The sequence below is a fragment of the Acipenser ruthenus genome, chromosome 49 (assembly GCF_902713425.1).
Source record: "Acipenser ruthenus chromosome 49, fAciRut3.2 maternal haplotype, whole genome shotgun sequence".
NCBI classification, from domain to species: Eukaryota; Metazoa; Chordata; class Actinopteri; order Acipenseriformes; family Acipenseridae; genus Acipenser; species Acipenser ruthenus.
This window is the reverse complement of record NC_081237.1, coordinates 7,622,516-7,642,443: the sequence shown is the minus strand read 5'-3', so window position 1 is coordinate 7,642,443 and position 19,928 is coordinate 7,622,516. Positions and strand designations below refer to the sequence as shown.

Below are 19,928 nucleotides of genomic sequence, written 5' to 3'. Positions count from 1 at the left end.
CACCAAGCTGCTTGTATGCAGGGGGGGCAGGGGCGGGGGGGTGGTGATTGATATGAGAATGAGTCGAGCTGGTAAAGGTTGAGGAGTGGAGAAAGGGCCCCCCTTTCACTGACTAGGGAGACAGAAACTGTGCTCCATTCGTCAAACTGTGACAGAGAAGCGAGGAAGCATCCAGACAAGTTCTCTCTGGCAGATGAGAGAGGCAGGGGATCTTCATGCTGAGTGTCAGCGAGCAGCGGCACTCTGACTGCTGTGTTATCTGGACTGGAAAGGAGGAAGCTACCTTGCCACTGTTCAAATTGAAATGATGGGCTTTCATTTCCTTTAACAAATTCATTTTTTTTTTTAGGCTTGGGTGCTCAGCACTCATCATAGAAAAAGGTGAGGGGCTCGGGTTGGGATAGTGCTAGTGTGGGTTTGTAATATTCTTTCAAAATTCAAGTGCGTTGAGAGATCTGGCATCCAATACATTTTCTCATTTTCCATTCCGTCTTGGAGTCGAGCAAACCCAACGTCGGAATGACCAGAGCGAATCACACTGTTCCAAAACATTGCTAAGCAGATGTGGGGCTTGATTAGGATAATTATCTGAACTGTTTATTTAGATTTAAACATACTTTCTTTTCCATACATTGTGCGTATAAACAGAATACTCCATGAGCATTCCTGGAGAGCTGTGTGTTTTTTTGTTTTTTTTTTCTCCCACCCTAGAGCGTTATTTGGCCATACTCAATCGTGTAATAACTGCAGTTCACCCTGAGCATTCATGTTGCATCATGTTCACTTGCAAAAAAAAGGTATTTTAGCATTGCATTTCAATAGAATATACTGGGAGTTTACCAAACCATGTATCCCACCAAATTACCTTCCAGAGTAAAAGAGAGAAACAGTAGGTTGATATGTGTTTCAGGCAGCTGTCAGTTATTGTAAGACGCCACAAATAAAACCTGTGTTTGAGAAAGCTTTTTTCACAGTGAGTCGAATGTATTTTTCACACCTTTTGTAATGTATAAATTATCATTCTGTAAAGCTAATTCAATGCATCTCACCAAACCTGAACTGTATTTGTTGTGATTCATTGCCAGTATGAAAAGCATTAAGAGCTTTACCTTTATCCTCCCTGTAAAGTAATTTATAAATAAAAACTGGGGCACGGAACTTGTTAGCTTTTGAATTGCATTAAAGCTGAATATGTTTTATTGTAAGACGATTGTGTGCATTGTTGATTCAGTGCGCTGACATGTCGGACGCCCCTGTCGCTGGGTGCTTTTATTCTTAAGGCAGTGGTTCAGTCGTTATTTCCAGAGACAGGCAAATATCATTTATGTCATTGTCTCCCAATAGAGGAGAGCAAACAAACAAGACAGGAAAATCCAGCTGGCCATTCAGCCTTGAATGCATTCAAAACACACATCATTTACACATTAAAAGGTACAGTACTCAATGGGGCTTCCGATTGGCACATCCAGTAAAGGTGCTCTGCGTGGAGTGCAAGATGCACCCTATAGCCTGGAGATCGCAGGGTTGAATCCAGGCTATGGCATTGCCGTCTGTGACCGGGGGTTATTTTTATTAATAATTGGGCAGAAATCCGGGGTAAAAACTATTGGCAATGATTACAGTAAAAAAAGGTACCGTATTCACGCACTTCACTAATAACTAGCCTAATTATTTACCAGTTACAAGCAGCAAAAATGGTCAACGCCCATACAAATAACTGTGAGTTTTTCTTTCTCTCTGCCCTGCCTGAAAAGGTATACCATTGGGATACCATTAGTGTTACTATGAGGGAATCCTATCCATTAACAAACAACAGCTCCAGCAATCACAACACAATAGTATTCTATCAGTAATACAGACAGAATACTATTATGATGTCAACGTGTTATGAAAATGTTACCACTGTCCCATTCTACCAATGGCTCATGCCATTAGCTGCAGTATTATTATTATTATTATTATTATTATTATTTATTTCTTAGCAGACGCCCTTATCCAGGGCGACTTACAATTGTTACAAGATATTTTTACATACAATTACCCATTTATACAGTTGGGTTTTTACTGGAGCAATCTAGGTAAAGTACCTTGCTCAAGGGTACAGCAGCAGTGTCCCCCACTGGGGATTGAACCCACAACCCTCCAGTCAAGAGTCCAGAGCCCTAACCACTACTCCACACTGCTGCCCGTACCCCTGCTATTGCATTGGCATTGTACTGCATCGCCATTGTAGATCCATTGGGCTATCTCATTCGATAATGGCTACTCTGTGTTGGAGTTCCGTCATGGAAGAACACTGGTGTAGATCTTTCTGTGTGCAGGACGAAACTGGATACATTACTGACTGGCAGACTCAAGTGTGTTATAAATGTGTGCTCACCAATTTTCCAATTTGTTTGAACACATAAAAAATACAGGTACTGTATTAGTCGGTGTGTGCAGGAACGCTATGAGTAAAATAAACAGCCATGTAGTGTGAAATAGAGAACTTGCACTTACTTGCAAATGTAATCATGCAAATTATTTTGCTTGGCTGTCAATTCATGTAGGTGTTTTGGAGTCTTTTCAATATTTCATTAAGCTGCTTCGATAACATAAAATGTGTACTTGTACCATATCAGCACCACTGTGTACGGCAGGTTGTGCTGAGCTCTGCTTTTGGTTCATCTTAAGCATTTCATCAGGGCAATACACCAGTGCTATAACAGTATGTCAATAGAAAGGGCTTGAACAAACTATTGCAGTGAGCAGCTGATTGATAGTAAGCCATACTGGTCTGTGTGCATTGTGTCTCCCTGTGCTATATGTGTATTTCTGTAATAAAAGGGAGCAGAACTGTAATCCCTGTGGGAACAACGTTTTAAAAGACTGAACATTTTTAATTTGCAAATGTCAGGGCAGTTCTAAATTATAAAGTGCTCCCGGAACATAAACAGAATGAATTTAACAGAATTGCAGCTTTTGCATCCTGTCATTGTTTCAGCTGGAGCGGGAGGCAGAGATGGATTTTTGTTTTAATTATTATTATTATTATTATTATTTAATGGGATTCTGCTGCTTCACTGCAACAACAAAAAAGTGCCAGTGTTATTGTGTGAGCTCAGTCCTTTCGTTCTAATTCGTTACCAGACACGCAGTTACAGTTTGTCGAAGAAGCAGTGGGTCAGGTGGCGATGTGTAATTGTCAGTGTGTAATATTATTCCAGCTGGGAATCACTTTGTGTAAGATATCAAGTCGACTAAAATTGAACAGTAATTATGCAGTTTACTATGCTTTTTCCATCCTTTTAATGCACTGCATTGTGCACTATTTGTTACAAATCCATTGGGTTCCCGGTAGAACACTAATCTAGCACCCATCCTGGGTGTCAGAGCTCCCCTAGTTTAGATATTTTATCGAAACGACCAGGAGCAATCAGGTGCTGATCACAGCATGAATACATCTCACCCCTGTCTGTAGGTTTACTAACAGGGGTTATTCCTGCAGCTTTTGGGGTACACAGTATTCTTAATCGAGGGTAGCTCTGAAACCCATGACTGGGTGCAGTACTAGTGTGAGTTTCTATGATTGATGGGCACTATAGGTTCCACCTGCCAATTAAATGCATCATGTTATGTCTTTGCGAAATTGCACTAATTGGATCTAAATGATTGCTTGCATACAGAAGCTCACGTTACACAAGAATGCTCACCAAACAAGCCATGCAGTTTAGGATTGATCCACTTCCAATCTGCAGTGTTCAAGATGGGCTGTGAGTATCATACATGATTGGTTCTAATGTAGACGAGGAATAAATGCCCCGATACTTCCTTCCCCAGCTTGTAATGTGCAGCTGTGTTTGTTCACAGTGCAGATGCCCAATTTCTAGTCTTTTTGTGTTTTATTTTTTTTTATTTTCATGCAACGTAGAAAGGCTTTTGTTCCTGTGCTGAATATTTATGAAGTCCCTGAGAGCTTCAGGGCAGCATGCTAATTATTTGCATCTAATTCTTGATGAATAACCCAATATTCCTAAAGTTAAGCCAAAAGAAATTCATTTGTATGTTTCATTAAAAGAAGGAATAATAAATAAAAGGGAGGACTCATTTTCATGTGCATGTTGTTTCCTCTCCCCAACTGTGAACACGGCGCTGATAATATTCAAATAATCTTGCTGATGAATAACTGAGGGCATAGCTAATTAACATCAGGGTCGTTTTACGCAAATCATTTAATTGGGTTACATGTGGGGCAGCTGGTTTAGGGTTAAAGCAGCACTGCCATCAGACGTCAGGTCTCTTCTCTGGCTGGGAATTCTGCTTGCCTCATTCGTTGCAAAGGGATGCCCATTACCTCCTTAGTATTCTCCCTTTACAGTTAATGGATGCTTTTGCCTTACCGCATACTGTACATCGAACACAGACTCCCTCCTGACTTTCTGTGTGTGTTTCTTGTTGAAATTTCAGAGAGTTCAGAACCCAGAGTTCAATTCCTCACAGGCCCTGACTTCTTTGTGCAGTTAAATTGGAGGGAGTACAGTAAGGGTTACATGTACTGCGGTGCCTTTACTGTTTGGACTCTTGGACTGATTCTGTGGCATCCGTTGCACAGCAGGGGGCGTGATTCTGTCCTTGGTTACATTATCAGCATTTAAACACAGAGTCTGATTTTGAAGTAAAAAAAAAAAAAATTGGCCCTATGTGTTCTGCATTGTGTAAATGAGAGAAGTGCACCACAATGGGATTCTTTTTAAAAAAAGGTATATACATAAACGCCACCTGCTTGTCATTGCACACATTACAGCTCATTTTGGAAATGGTGCTAAAAAAGACTAGTTTGAGTTTTTACCGTAAGCATTACGTAGAACTTGGACGAGTTTGATGCTGCATTTTTTTTTTCTTGAGTCATGTTTCTAATCGAATTCAGTCTGCACTGTTTAAAAACAATCCCAGCAGGGTGTGTGCAGAGACCAGGTGACGGGCGTGTGAATGATGCGCAGTGACATTTCCAACACAGGAATCATTCCATGACGTTAACTGCTTAGTAGGCACTGACCTGATTTATCATATTACAGGAAGCTCTTTGCAGGGACCCCCTTTACTGTAGCACACGGTACTACATGACTGGCCTCAGTGAACAAGATAATTACAAAGCTTGTTCACACTTCCCTGTGCCAGATTCAGACAGTTATTGGCCACGTCAAGTTTCTCAGAACTTCAGATATCCTGTGATGGAATGGCTCAGTGGGTAGAACATATTTTTAGCCAGACACCCACAGATGCAAAGGTTAGAGCAGCCTGTAGCTATTCTTAATACCACTGCCCTACTGAGTGATTTAGAAAAGCAAAGCCTTGTACAGTAGATAACAAGGCAACACATGCTGGTATCAGAAACAGTTTAACCTGCATTGAAAAGTGCATTACATAGGTGCCATTTTTTGTTTTCTCCGACCCGTTGCTCGGTCTGATGGCGTTGCAAAAGGAAATTCAGCAAACTGTTCTATTTAGGAACTCTGGCATTCTTTGATAGTGAACACATAATAATATTGAAATGATTCTTATGGATGTGAAACAGTGCAACAGTGTATTTTAATTTCTGCATTTTGAATTGCTGCAAGACGGTCAGATTCCAGTATAAATGCAAAGCACTTTTTTTTTTTTGGACGAATCTGAGATGGATCTTATTCAGTTTTGTGTACTGTACCTCCTGCTAAGGGACTTCCCAAGACCTAGTACAGTATGGGAGGGTTTGATGCTTTGTCACGCACCCTTTGAGGAATAGCCTGGAGACAAAGATTGCACAGCTCTGCTGCATTCTGCGTTCTCAACATCAATGAAAAACAAAGCCAGTCAAGTAATTATCCACAGAGCAGAGATTATAATTAATCATCTCCTGATGACACTGTTTGATCAGAGACAAAAAAAAGATGTAGGCCATTTGTGTTGGGAAATATTTATAAAGCCGCCAGGTCTCGCTCACCTCCTAGTCCCCCAGCTCTAACCATTGTCTCCCAGTCCCACTCAGCTCCCAGTCCCTGAGCTCAGACCATAATACCTACCATCTCTCAGCTCTAAACACCAACTCACAAGCACACATGGTCTAATTTAAACAGAGAAGGTGTCCCCAGCAAAGCAAGTTTATAAATAAGTCTGGTAATCCGTGTCAGGAAGTCATTCCTCTCGCTAGCCCTTCCCCCTTTCCACAAACGGAGCATGCCAAACAGGAAGTCATTCAATCCCTGCCGTTTCCATCATGCCATTCCCAGGTCAGCCAGGAATATCTGAAAATGGATCCACCTTGAGAATGCCGGATAGAGAGGACGCGGGAACTCAAAGGAAACGGAAGCTGGCATCGAGCTCGTCACACTCTTATCTGACAGAACTTTGCATGTCGCGTTTGATCAGAAATTGCTCACGCTTGTTGAGACTGGACAACTGGTCTGTTTGGAGGGGAATTTTATTATTTTTTTTTAAATTCCAGTTTTTCGGATCAGACCGCTGCAAACCCCTTCAGTAATTGTAATGCGAGTAAAAGTGTAATCTGCTCATCCCAGGTGGAATTACAAGAGATTGCTTTGCGGTCGTCTTTGATTTGAAAATGAAATTCTCTGGTTTATTTGAAAACTTCCATGACACATGCACTCAACAACTTTCTGCCCGGAGGAAGATTAAACTTGTGTGAAGTCTTAAATTGTATAGTATTTTAAAAACCATTGGCGTTCTGTTTGTGAAGACTTGGATATCTTCCACTTTGCTGATGGGGAAATAATATTGATAAGTAATCCCAATTGAACTCCGATATCTATTGTAGAAGCTTTCCGTATTGCTGCTCCGTCTCCTGTTTCACTCCAGGTTAACAAACTGAAAGACAGAAAGACTTGCTGTTCATGGTACGGTGGAGGTTACAGCACACTTTAATTGCTTTGAACACAGGAACGTCGTTTAGTTAAAACACGCCCGTTGACAGGAAACATCTGAATAAATTCAGCTGAAGCTCCCTGTGCCTGCGGTGGAATTCAGGGACGTGTCTATTTAATGGCATCGCAAATCTCCCAGCATCCCAGCTTTGTCACCTGCAATCTGCCTGCTTTAAAGACTTGAAGCCAGGTGGGGCGTGCATGTGTATCGGTCTACTTTTGCATACCAACATCACCTGTGACTCTGCGTGTGCACTAGAAATGCGTTTTTGTTTTGCACAGTGAAAGGCTGGTTTATGTTTTTACTGAAGGTTCTACAAGTAAAGCAATCAGGGTTGTTAAATGCTCCTGCCTAGAAAAAGCTGGATCTTTCATGCATTATACAGTAGGCTGTTTGTATCTCATGTTTGAAAATCAATGCCGTCCAGCACCGTGGTATAAATGCTTTTAAACAAATAATGTTTCTTGATTGTTTATATAGGGCTCCCGGGTTTTGAATAAAACTTTTTGCATTGGAGCAAAATGAGATCCCATGTGCGTGGCAACTGTATTCTGTCACAATATGCATGTGAGAGAATGTATGCCAGGCTTTCTGGGTGTGTTTTGTTGAGAGACCGACCGACCGACCAACCGACCGTTTCAAAACATGTTAACTTGATGTGTCTCATCCAGAGTGCAAAGACATCAACTGCCTGCCTCTTCAGTCCTGGTGTAAAACACAAGCAGACCTATTTTATAAATCCCCACTGGTCCCAGGGCTGATTTTTTTTATTTACAGGCAGTCCCATTTGTGTGGGAAAGAGCCTGCCTTCACATGGGCACTGACACTGGCCAGACCTGGCTCTTTACTGAACAATCAGACACCAGTAATGGGCGTGTTGTCCACTTGCTTCGGAATCTCTGTCTGTCTGCTTACCTGTTCTGAAATGGCAGTTGTTTTAGCACTCTTAGGGGGCTGTGGATACACGGCTCTGAAATATCACTCAGCAGGTTATTCATTTAAGGCAGACCGGACCCAGGTGACTTACTGGGTGGCTTGCCTCTGTAATAAATCTGTTTAGAGCGGAGATAATTGCTAATGCTATTCTAGGCACCTGATATTTTGTAATATATCTACAAAACAATTTAAAAAAGACTGGGCTTAATTTTAAAATCCTAAGTGAATTCAAGTTGGCAATCAAAGAACGTAATCAACCAGAACGATTTCAATGCCTCATCACGTCTGAGCCTCAGTGTACAGCTATGGCCAAAGGTTTTTTGCATCACCCAGCTCTCATTCGACTTAGGGTGATGCAAAACTTTTGGCCAGGTCTGTACCTCCCTACTGCCCATGGTGCCAATGCACCCTATTGACATGTTTGGTGTCCTATTATAATCATTTTTTAAAAACTGTGTTTCATGCCTCTGTAAAACCTAAAGTGCATAGACCCCAACAAGGACATAGTGTGAGCCACAGCTCTAGTCTAACACAGTGGTGTAGAGAAGGGGTGTGTCTGGTCTTGGCAGTTTTGTTTTGCAGACACCACTTTGCATGTTGCGAGGTTGATGTTCATCTAGATTGTCCTCCTCTGAACGGACAGGGTCTGGTGCCAGGGAGTTATTTCAGAGATTTCATCCTGAAAGATGAGGGCTCCGTGTAAACAAAGGCTCAGTGTGACAGAAAGCAGACTGTCACAGCTGGCTTCCATTGTGTAGTAAAGCTAGATTTGAAACTAGGGCAAGTGTGTGTGTGTGTATTATCAAGCTTATTTATTTTTAATGATGTGTGTTTACTATTGGAAAAACTGTTTGACGGGCCAAATACATTTTTAACTAAACAGACTTTTTTTCTTGAATTGTACTGCAAAACAGTCACTTAGCAGACCGGTTTTGAGGTTTTGGAGGAATGGTAAAATAGGGAATGGTAAATTGCAGCAGTCTAAACAATAATCAAGCTTCCCCTCCCCCCTGTTTTTTTGCCTTTGTAAGCTTCCTCTGCAAATTTACAATTACCTTAACCCTTCAGCCTTCCCTCTTGACTGTAGCCAATCACAGGGCTTGCAGATTTCCAGGCAACCGTGTCTGTCATTCAAGGCATTTGAGTAGAGAGAGAAAAACTGCATTCCTCTCGAAATCGCTTGTTCCTCTAATCACAATCGCTCTCGCTATCACACACACACACACACCTTTTCTAACTGTCCAGAAGTAAGCAACAACAATAAAATAGGCTGAATTAAATAAGTGCCGCATCGCAGTGTGTCAGTAACAGGGGTTTTAAGGGAACTAGTCTAGTGTAGTGTCGACGGAAGGCATGGGATCCTGAATGTCTTGTGGTCGAGATGTTTGCTTAGGGCAAGGATATTTTCAAATCACTTATAATAGCAGTGCGTGAGGACAGCGACCGAAATTGACAAGTTTGCAGGGTTAAAGAGAGTAGAGTTTCCTGAGTTTTTATTTCCCTAATCCTCTTGGTGGCAGGCCCCTGTGAAAGTTTGCCTCTCCAAAACAAACACCCACTGTATGGACAACACAGCACTGAGGTCATTGCTCCCTGGCTGTGGCTGTTTACTTGCCGGTCCTCTCAAACAAACAGCACAGTACACACTAGCTCCCAAATCAAACGAGCCTGCCCCTCTCACAGCACTCACCAATATGCTGGCTTTCTGATTTGCCATATGGAGTGAACTGAAGCCTGCTGTGTGTTCCAGATGACAGACAAGTAATTAGCTTGCAAACTCAGCTGTGGGGAGGAAGCCCCGTTATATATTAAACCGGCCTCTCTCTCTCTCTCTCTCTCTCTCTCTCTCTCTCTCTCTCTCTCTCTCTCTCTCTCTCTCTCTCGCGCGCGCTTGCTCGCTCTCTTGCTCTCTCGCTGTGTGGCACTACCATTACAATACCAACACTGTTCATTAGCAAAATCAATAGCAGACCACAACATTACCAATACACTGGATTTGGAACACCGGTAATGGTCAGTCCATTTGTCAATAGAAAGGTTGCCCCAAAGCTACCATTCTGCTAGGGGCTCATACTGTTGCACCTGCTGTTGTGCTACCATTGGCCCTCAATGTTGAACCATTGCAGTCAGAACCTGTTGCCTGTCCGTAAAATCGACGTCAACAAATTAGTTCACAAAAACGGCTGTGAAAATTGCCAGCGGGTCTTATTTTAGCTCATGCCTTTAGCGAGCATTCCCAACTCCCTGACCCTTGACATTCGACCGCCCCCCCCCCCCCGATCTGAACTATGGCCAAACTCTAGTACTCAAAGAAAGAGCTAGCTAATGACAGAAGAAAGCTTGCTTTTCTCTACCCCTTTGCCCTACTCCACCCTAGTGGCAGGCCGTCCAGTCTTGGCACGGCCCCTCTGAATCAAATTAAATCAGCAGCTAACACTGCAGGTCTTCATGGGCCGCCCGCGTGGCACAGACCTCAACAATGAGCTCATGTGTAGCCCCTTCAGGGCCAGTCACAATGCCTCTTTCACTGTGTCTGGGAACAACAGAGTCTGTGTGCTGTCACTGTTTCGCTGTTTAGGAGAAAAACACGCCCCGATGATGCCACCTGGGCACCCATAGTCTGTGTGCTGCTTGCATCTTTTCCCTAACCACTGGAATTATTTATTCCTAGCTTTACACATTTCATAAGCTATTACCTGCAATCCGATCGTTCCTGCGTTGCCAGGTGCATTTGTAGGGAAACTGCTAGACAAATGCATGTTTTGATTTTTTATTCTGGAATGTGTTTAGCTGAATAAATGAATAAATAGCAGTTTCTATGTATGAGCCTCGATGTGCATATTTTATATAGGACTCAAAAGAACTACATTGCACTAAGCTTGCTGACCTAGTTACACTCCCTATTGAATAAACAGAATTGATGTGATTGAAAGGTAATGAAATTTCTCATTGCTGCCGTCGGTCTAAGTGAGTGGCATTGTAATAATGTCTTCATTGGAAAGATGCTATCTCTATTCTTTAAAAATGCCTACGGCCATGCTAGCTTAGATTGTGAGTTCAACAGCTCTTAGTAGCTAATTCTGGTACTTGATTCAGTAACCTGCACAAGTATCCTGATTTATATATCTATTATCTATACTAATATATATTATATAGATAATCAGATATTGGTATATTCAGGTACAGTATACCAGTACCATGTAATGCTTTTGTTTTCCGGATGATCTGCAGTTGAATTAACGTTCTTCTTCATCATCAGTAGGATTGTAGTAACAGGCACCACCTCTACTTTTACGACAAATAAAAGTTGCAGCTGGAAGCTGGTGGGGGTAGTGGCTGTGCTGTTTTTCTTTTGGATGTGGCATTAACCTGAACTGCAACTTTACACAGTAATACAGCCACAGACTCGAAGCGGGCCATCCTCTTGGCAAGTTGTCCTGTTTCACAACGAAAAAGGACCAAAAACACGGTGTATCTTAGCCAAGCTGTAAGTGTCAGCTGTGTGCTTTAGTCCCGATTTTGGAAGTATTTAAAGCGCCCCGTTTGTGAATCCACTTAAGCTGTGTGTGGGGGTAATGGGGGGGGGGGGGGGGTGCAAACCGTCCAAGCAGCTACACAACCCTGTGTGAGACGGGCTGTCTGGCTACTGTTGTCCAGTGTGCAGTGTGGGGTACATTCCTGCAGCTTAACCCTCCACTAATGTACCAATCAGTCAGAATTCCCCGCCATCCAAGCGGACACTGCATTAGGATGACGACATTGATACGATAACCTGTTCATTTCCAGCTCCCGTTATTACCTGAACAGGGGGGGGGGGGGCGAGAGAGAGAGCGCTTTTAGAGATGAGGGGAAGGGAAGGTCATACTGTCGTGGGTTTGGCTCACAGATTGATTCAGCAGGAACCAGAGTTTGACATTTCACCCTCCCATTTCCTGAGAGTTTTTTTAAACTTATTTCCCACAAATAATTGAAATCATCTTGAAGTATTCACTTTACTCCCAATTCCCTGTTTCTTTGCAAGGCTTGGAAACACAGAATAATAACTTGCATGAAAACCAGATTATTACGAATATTGATTTTGAAGTCCTATTTGAAATATTGAAATAATTGCCATTTTAATGGATTATCCTCGAACTACTAATTCCCGTATTTCCTACTGTTAGCCACCCGCTTGTCTAATAAGACCATACTTCACATAAACAAATCATAGGGCCTTGTCTGCAATGTGTTTCCCCAGCAGTTCAGTTGTTTGGAGAAGGGACATGGTCATCATTCAGAAGGAGTAGGTGATACAACTGAAAAAATTAAATGCTGATGAAATTGTTAAACCTACTGTAGCTGTCAGTTCAGCCCTAGCACAGGATTTGTCAACATGATTGCAATGAGAGCAACCTGTTCTATACTGTACCTGGTGGCAGATTGATGTGGAGAAATTAATTTCCTGTCTGGGGGGGGTGGTGCATGTCTGTTACTGGAGAGAAAGACTGAACTGGCAGCTCATCGTTTTAGGCGAGATATCACCTGGACCTGGGTTCAAATCCGGCTTAGTTTACGAGGCTTGACGTGCATAGCATCATTTCTAATGAAGACCCCTGATTCTTCCAGCAGTTGTTTCTCCTGTTTCTGGTAAACACTACCCTGTGCACACAACACTGAACAGGTCTGTAAAACCAGGCTCATGCAGTCCTTAAAAAGAGTACCATGGGAAAGTAATTTTGCTCACACTATACATTTGCAGTCATTTACTGTGATTTCCCATACTTCCCTGTGCTATCCTTTTCCATGCATCAAACTTTAATAGCCTTTATACTGTATGCTTTTTAATGGTGTGTACTATACAGTACAAAATGCATGCTTTGCTAAGTCTGAAGATGATACCATAATTAAACTGCCATTCATAACTTTAAACACTCAATCATAAGATGAATAAATTAAGACAGAGAAGTGTGTTGAAAAAGTTGGAGCGAGAGATTCTGGGCTGCGTCAGTGGTTGTAGGTTCAAGGATTAAAACACTCCCACCTGCTATAATCTCATTGGCTGGCTAAATTCTCGACTCCCTCTTGCCCCCACGGGACCCCCACTCCTCCACCCACGCAACATGCTTTATTTCCTTGTGGCTTTCAAATCAAATGTGGTATTATGAATAATGCATGAAAATTGCCGGATTAAACAGCCTGAGTGTCAAGGCAAGAGAGTGGTGATTAGAGCTGACTTGTGAAATTCTGAATACAAAATTCATAGGAATGTGTAAGATTGAGTTTGAAGTAAGGAGTCTGAATTAACAAGCCATTATTTCATTTATATCAACACCCGGCCTCTGGGATGCTGTTTCTATTAGGTTTAAAAGGGATATAACAGGGCTGAAGCTTCATTGCACACTTTCTTTAGCAGTTTTGTATTGTGTTTAAGTTGTGTCTGATTGTAATTTGCGGAGCTTCTTGTCTCAGTAACGTTCATGGAAATGTATTTTATTGCCAGTAAAAAAGCAGGAACACTGCAATATCTAGGCCTGTTTACTTAACCTTCAAAAACAGCATTACCTAACCTTGGCAGAACCATTAGCAGGTCATGGCTTTGCCAGCGTTGGGAAATCGCACAACAATTGCACATGTCCCTGCTCATGTTTTCTTTTTTTCTATTACTCTTTTGCAGATTGCCAAGACGTCCTGTTTGAAGCCAACCCAACTCTCCATCGTGGAGCCTTGGCTGTCCGGCCAGGTCAAAGGTCACCGCCAAGCATGCTGCCACACCACTCTCCAGGGATGCCAGCCCTCATCCTATTGGTGGCCCTGCTGTCCCTGCTCCTGATTGGCTGTGATTCTCAGTGTGAGTTTTCTTGCCGTTTTGCTTCCTGAGATGTAACACCGATTGTAGATGCTTCAGCATAAAGGGAAAAGAAGCAAACAGGTTGGGGAATGTAAACAAACTGTCTAGGATGAGGTAAACAGACAGAGGTGAAGAAAGATCGATACTTATTTTATTGAACCTTTTATTTAACTAGGAAAGTCTCGTTGAGATCAAAATCTCTGTGTTAAGGCAGACCTGGTCAAGAAGGTGACATGTAGTACAAAAAACCCACAAATTCAGATGACAACCAATGCAAACAAGTTGGGCAGATTACAAGAAACAATTTAGGAACACCGGCCAGAGTAAAAACATGTCTCGGCTACTATTTTTTTGTTTGTTTGAACTCCTTTAAAGGTATCAAGACAGTAAGTACATGAATATAAAATGTAACATGCTTCTAAAAAAGCTGCAATTTTAAAACCGCTCCAGAGGTTGCTGTGTAGAAAGATTCCACACATGTTCACGCTTGTCTTTTGGCAGGGCAGTGAGCAGTGGCCGGCCGTGATTTATGTCTGTATCAGTGTTTGTCTTTTATCAGTGTATTTATCTGTCCAGACATTTATCTTCCTGGCAAAGCAGTCCACTGTATTTATGAATGCACGTTTAAATATCTACGGGAGATCTTTTATAGCTGTCTGTTCATTTGCCAGTATCTGTATTTCTGTGCGTGCGTGCGGTTTCTGCAACACTAGACCGCACTGCCTCCCTCCCAGTCCCTCCAGTCTACACCAGACCAAGCTGCTTTCGTTTAGCCTTTTTATCGCTCCCTTACAAGGTGTATTTCTCGAGCTCCCCTCCTCTTCCCCCTTCTGTTCAAGAACAGGAAATTAAAAATTCATGTCACCTTAATTAATTGAATCCCAAATCGCAAAGAACTGAAAGAATGATGTCATTCTAGTTCTAGCGTTCTTTCTCATAAATCAAAACCCATAGGAGAGACATTTTTAATCAGAATAAAAAAAAAAAAGCTGGATAAATCATCCCAATAATAAAGCTGGGGCTGCTGTGGAGAGCCCTGCAATCACTCCACTAATTGAAGTTAACACACATTCGCTCATTTCCAGGATTAAAGTGTTTGGGGGGGGGGGGGGGGGGGTAGGAGGGAGCAAAGTCACCTTATCCACAGCTCCACACAGAAATGGCTTTCGATTTCTGACCGCAGACCAGTATCGGACTCCTTTTCTCTATTCAAAGTAGACTCACCCCCTTATGAAGATGGGTAAACCCTGGAATTAAATTCTGCACAGAGGGCTGCTTAGCAGGAGGTGGCGCCAAACAGTGGTCAAGAAGATTCTTGGACTAACACTACATATAAGCATTTTAAAGATAACACTTCTTTAAAACAAAACCGTGGTGTACATACATAAACTTCCAAGTGCATTCCCAAAACTGTCCCTCAATATTCCATTGCCAAGCAGCCAGGGTGTGTTCCCTACTCCTTCCTCACCGCAGCCTGGAAAGCGTATGATTACAATCTGTGGTTTCAGTGTAACCCAGCCCTGACCCGTTTCATCTGCTATTTATGGAAAGACAGTTTCTCTTATGACCAGCCACAGGAGGAGGGATGTGTCTTTAAGGAGGGACCAGCCCTTTCTAAAATACTTCTAATTTAGATGCCAGCATTCCAGACGTAAAAGAGGAACGTTTCCTTGGATTGTGGAGGTCGGAAAGGGAGACCCGCACAAAAGCGCCGGATCTGCCACCTTGAAGTGTAATGTCAATAAATAATACAGACAGCTTGCTGGAATACAGAATATTTTGAGGAAAGCTGCTCATGAACATTATCGTTTACACATGCCGAGGTATCAGACCCCTTGAAGCAGCTTCATCCAGAACTATAAAATGCTCACCAGTGGTACATTGAGAAATACTAATGGCACAAAGTCAAACACAAACCATATGATGCGTCCGAAGCCTCAAAACATTTTTTTTTTTTTTTTTTTTTTTTAGACCAGTATTTTGAGTCATGGACAGTTGAAACCGCTAATAGAATCACTGGTTAATAGAATCAACAGCATATTGTAATGAAAAATGGCAGCCTGTACATAATCCATTATTGAATCAGCTTTGTGTAATCAAAATAACAGCACAGACACATGATCACAGTACAGGCTTTTCACTGTATTTACACCAACATTGCATGCAGCAATGGTTCCTATTTACGGTCAACCTCTGTAGTTATAATTGATTTAAAACACAAATTACAGCCTCATCCTTTCTTTTTTTTTCTTCTTTTTTTTTGGGGGGGGGGGCTGAAAGTGGAGGCAGCCATTTCAATAATTAATTTTCCTTTGAAGCTGCCAAACAAACCCTCGGGAGGAGTCGTTTTTCTTTTTTATTTTTTTACAGGGATCTCCTTGTTTTTGAACCCCAGCCCCCAAACCCACTGAGCAATGCTAGACTTTTAATTCCTAGATTTAAAAAAAAAGGTAGCTTTGCAGTTTGCCACGTTTATGCCATGCTTTTAAATGTCGCCTTGCTTTTACAACGGTAGCCCGCAGTAAACTATTACAAGGTCTAACCAGTGCTTGTACTACGCAGGCAGGGAATTACAGTACATTGTGAGGAGGTTACAAAAGACACAGGCTACCTTGGTTTAGAGGCTTTTTGGAGGAGATTAAGGGGTTAAAGAATAACATTTGAGAGTATTCAAATACTGGGGGAGGTTGGAAATGTATTGGTTAGGGTTTTGACAATTCTGATGGGTACGGTGCAGTCCCACTTCATTCCAGTAGATGTCACTACTTCTGGCTTCTTTTAAAGTGTCAGGACACCATTGTTTTCACCTTCCTCTCCTCTCTCCATCACCCACCACTCAGCTAAGACCTCACTGAAAGGGAGCCTTTGATCTTAGTCAATAATATACCCTGTAAATAAATACATTGCTGGTGCATGGCCCTCCCTAATTTGATTCTCCCCCTGCAGTGAAATTGCTAGGGTTTCTAACTAACAGCTGGTGTACCTTCATCAAAATCAAACCCTTGGACTTTTTAATGTGAAAGGGTATTAACAGAGTACATAAAAACACACAAAAACTGTACACTCACTTATAACACACACACACACACACACACACACACACACACACATAAAAATCTACAACGATATTTGTATTCCAGTAGAACATGCACAATAACATGACTGAGTTTTTTATGCTGGGTGTCTGCTGGACTAATGGATTTGTATCTAACCTAAAACAAGCTTGCCTTCAGATTGAACCACCCCCCCACCCCCCACCCTTCCCTTCTCAGCGTCAGCCTTCCTGTGACCAGATGGACAGCACTGGAAGGCTGTCCAATTTTGTTCATTTATTTTTTCACAAAAGTGATTTAATGAAGCCAAGGTGAACCTGTACAAAAAAAAAAAAACACTGTAAAATCCAGCCCCCCCCCCCCTATATGTCACATGGCACTTACTAACCATAGAAAAACACACAAGGTCACGCCATGTGTGAAACATTCAGGGGTGTTCTGCCACCAATAGTTACAACCCTGCACACACAGACAGAAGCGGACATTATGATTAGCACGTAGTGTGAGTTGGCATGTTTGCCTGGCCTTGTATAGATGGAGTATTCGTGTGGGATATCTTGTAGACAGAATGTATTGGCATTGCTTACAATAGGATACTGTCCTACTCTTTTAATACAGTGTGCCAGAATTTGGATCTGTAGTGGGCGAGGGGTTTGTGGTAGGACTGGGAGCGAGGTGTCTGCATTTTTAACCCTTTGTTGCATAACGTCAAGTCAAATCCCTTACTCTACACCGTTCACGAAAAATGTGCAACTGTATTTTTAAAAATAATGATGTAAGCACTCCTGCCTGGAAACATGTGGCTTCTTTAAAATGTAACCTTTTATAATGAGGTTTTCACAAGTGAAGTATTAGTGCAAATAATGACTCCCCTCCCAGTGAGAGAGCCAGTATCTGAACTGGAATTTGAACCCGGGTTCACCTTGCTCTGACTCCTCACCCCTGACTGTTTGTTCATTTATTTTCTTTTTCCACTCAAGCAGGAAGGAGGGACCCTATCAACCCCCCTCCCAGCCTGCCCTTGCCTCAGCCCTTCAGGGACAGCGTTGTCACCGGCAGTCACTCTGCCTGTCTCGCTGGCTGTCCCAGATTTCATACAAAACCTGCCGGGCCAGGTCCTACTTCGTTTGCAAATAAAATCGTCAGTCAAGTGTGTTATTAGCCTAGGCTTGAAATGCAGCGGCAGGCAATATTCATGGTGCCTTAATTTTTGCAAATCTAGGCGATTTTTTTTTTTTTAGGCCCGGGAAAATGCATTTATTAAAATTAAACTGCTGTACCAAGAGGGATTCCGACACAGCACAGATATTTTCACAGTATACCAAATCAATATGGAATTAAATTAGATAGATAGATAGATAGATAGATAGATATTATAATGTATTTATTTATTTTATTTTTTTATTAACGTATAGTGTGACACAAGCATCAGAAATATCCTTGTATTGCTTGTATGTCATTCTATTTTGCATAGTAATGACATCACAATATTGATTTATATGCTAGTTTTCCCCTACACGTTCCACACTGTGTTTTAAGGGACTCTCCTAACAACAGCATTGTTTGACCCACAATGAATAATTTGGGTTTGGTTTATAATTGCAGTAATGTATTGAGAGGATACATTTCCTTATGCACCAGTTTTTAGCACTCTGTTCTGAACTGTGTGAATAAAGGCTGGGAGTTAAAAGGGAGGGGTCTTTTTTCATATTGGCATTTACACATTATACCGTTTCCTGTTCCGTGCGCTTCACTCTTGCCTGCATTGAAACATTCCAAAACCACTCTACAGAGAGAGCTGACAGGCAGGGGGCCTCCACAGAGTTGGCTTCTTACATTTTCCTTTATTTGTTTTTTAGACATTTCACCTTAAAAAAAAAAAAAAAAAACACATTACACACACGGTCTAAGAGAACTAATACCCTGAGCGGTTCCTTTTCCGTTGAGATTTCACTTTGATTTTTCCTGTTTTTTTTTTTTGTTTTTTTTTGTCTCCTGTCGAGACTCGGCACAGCAGTAGATTAGCAGGCAGCTAGGCCTGGGAAGAGAGGTAGAGCTGTTTCCATAGCGACGGAGCAGGCCCTAGAGACTCCCTCCCTCCCTCCCAGGCTGAGGCCCTTGTTCTGGACCCTGTTTGAACCTGTCCCTGGCACGTTCAAGAAGGGGAGATACTGTACTGAAGGGTGTATGGGGATTGAAGGTGAGGGACTGAGATGGAAGAAGAAAAGAGAGATGGGAGAATATGTATTTATGTAGACAGGGATGGAAATAAGACTCCTATTGCATAGCATTTTCACCCATTCCAGGCTTTACCACCAGCTTGATGAGCCACAGTGTATGGCTAACAGGCTGTATGTATTTATTTATTAATTTTATGTATGTATTGATTTTTTTTACAAAGAAACTTTGTAATGGTTCAACCTGACTACAACAGAGGTTACTCATTCCATTTGAGCAAACTGCAGGAGCAAAAGAGGAATAGAGATGGGAAAAATATGAATAAAAGGAAGATGAGAGAGAGAGAGGGAGAGGAAGAGAGAGAGGGAGAGAGGGAGAGAGGGAGAGAGAGAGAGAGAGAGAGAGCTCTCCCAGTCTTTTCAGACCTGATCAGCAGTATAATTACAGGAACAGATGGCCAGAGATTCACGATACAAAGGTGTTATTTTTTTATTTTTTTTTTACTGGGGTATAAACTTGTGGAAATGCAGATATCTGCCAAGGCAGATACACAACAGCTGTTTTTATTTGTATTGAATCGCACAATACAAGTTTGATCTACCAGGATCCAGAGAGGCTTCTAAAGCTTCACAGATATCTTTTTATAATGAACTTTTCACTTTCGCTGTGTGCTTGCTTGTGTCAAAAAAATTTTTCCAGGTGGATAATATAGATCTATATCTATCTCAGCCTCTAGAAGCATATTCATTTTTCTTTAAGCTCTTGGCATAGTATAGTAGTGAGCTCCCTATTTCGTGAATGAACATCTCTTTGGTCTTAATGGAAAATTACACTCAGTGACAATATCTATTTTGTTCAAGGTTTAATTGGCCGGTGTAATGACTAAAACACAAAGCAAAACAGTGGCATTAAAATAACACAGCATTACTTCCTTTTCCCCACACTCTAATATGCTGCAAAAGCTTTTGAAAGACGTCTATTTTAAACTTGATTGATGACGAGAGGATTTTTTCCCATCTATGAAACTATTTGATGAT

General features: G+C 41.9%; 1 protein-coding gene across 9 annotated transcripts in view; it reads left to right on the top strand.

Annotated features, from left to right (window-relative positions):
• The window catches only part of LOC117401306 (receptor-type tyrosine-protein phosphatase S), a 152,696-nt gene that overhangs the window by 38,087 nt on the left and 94,681 nt on the right, over positions 1-19,928 (top strand). For all 9 annotated transcript variants that reach the window (XM_059015079.1, XM_059015080.1, XM_059015084.1 and 6 more), the window contains one exon: positions 13,487-13,660. In XM_059015079.1, the coding sequence (XP_058871062.1) occupies positions 13,573-13,660 (88 nt within the window). In that variant the 5' untranslated portion in view covers positions 13,487-13,572. The remainder of the gene's footprint in view (positions 1-13,486; positions 13,661-19,928) is intronic.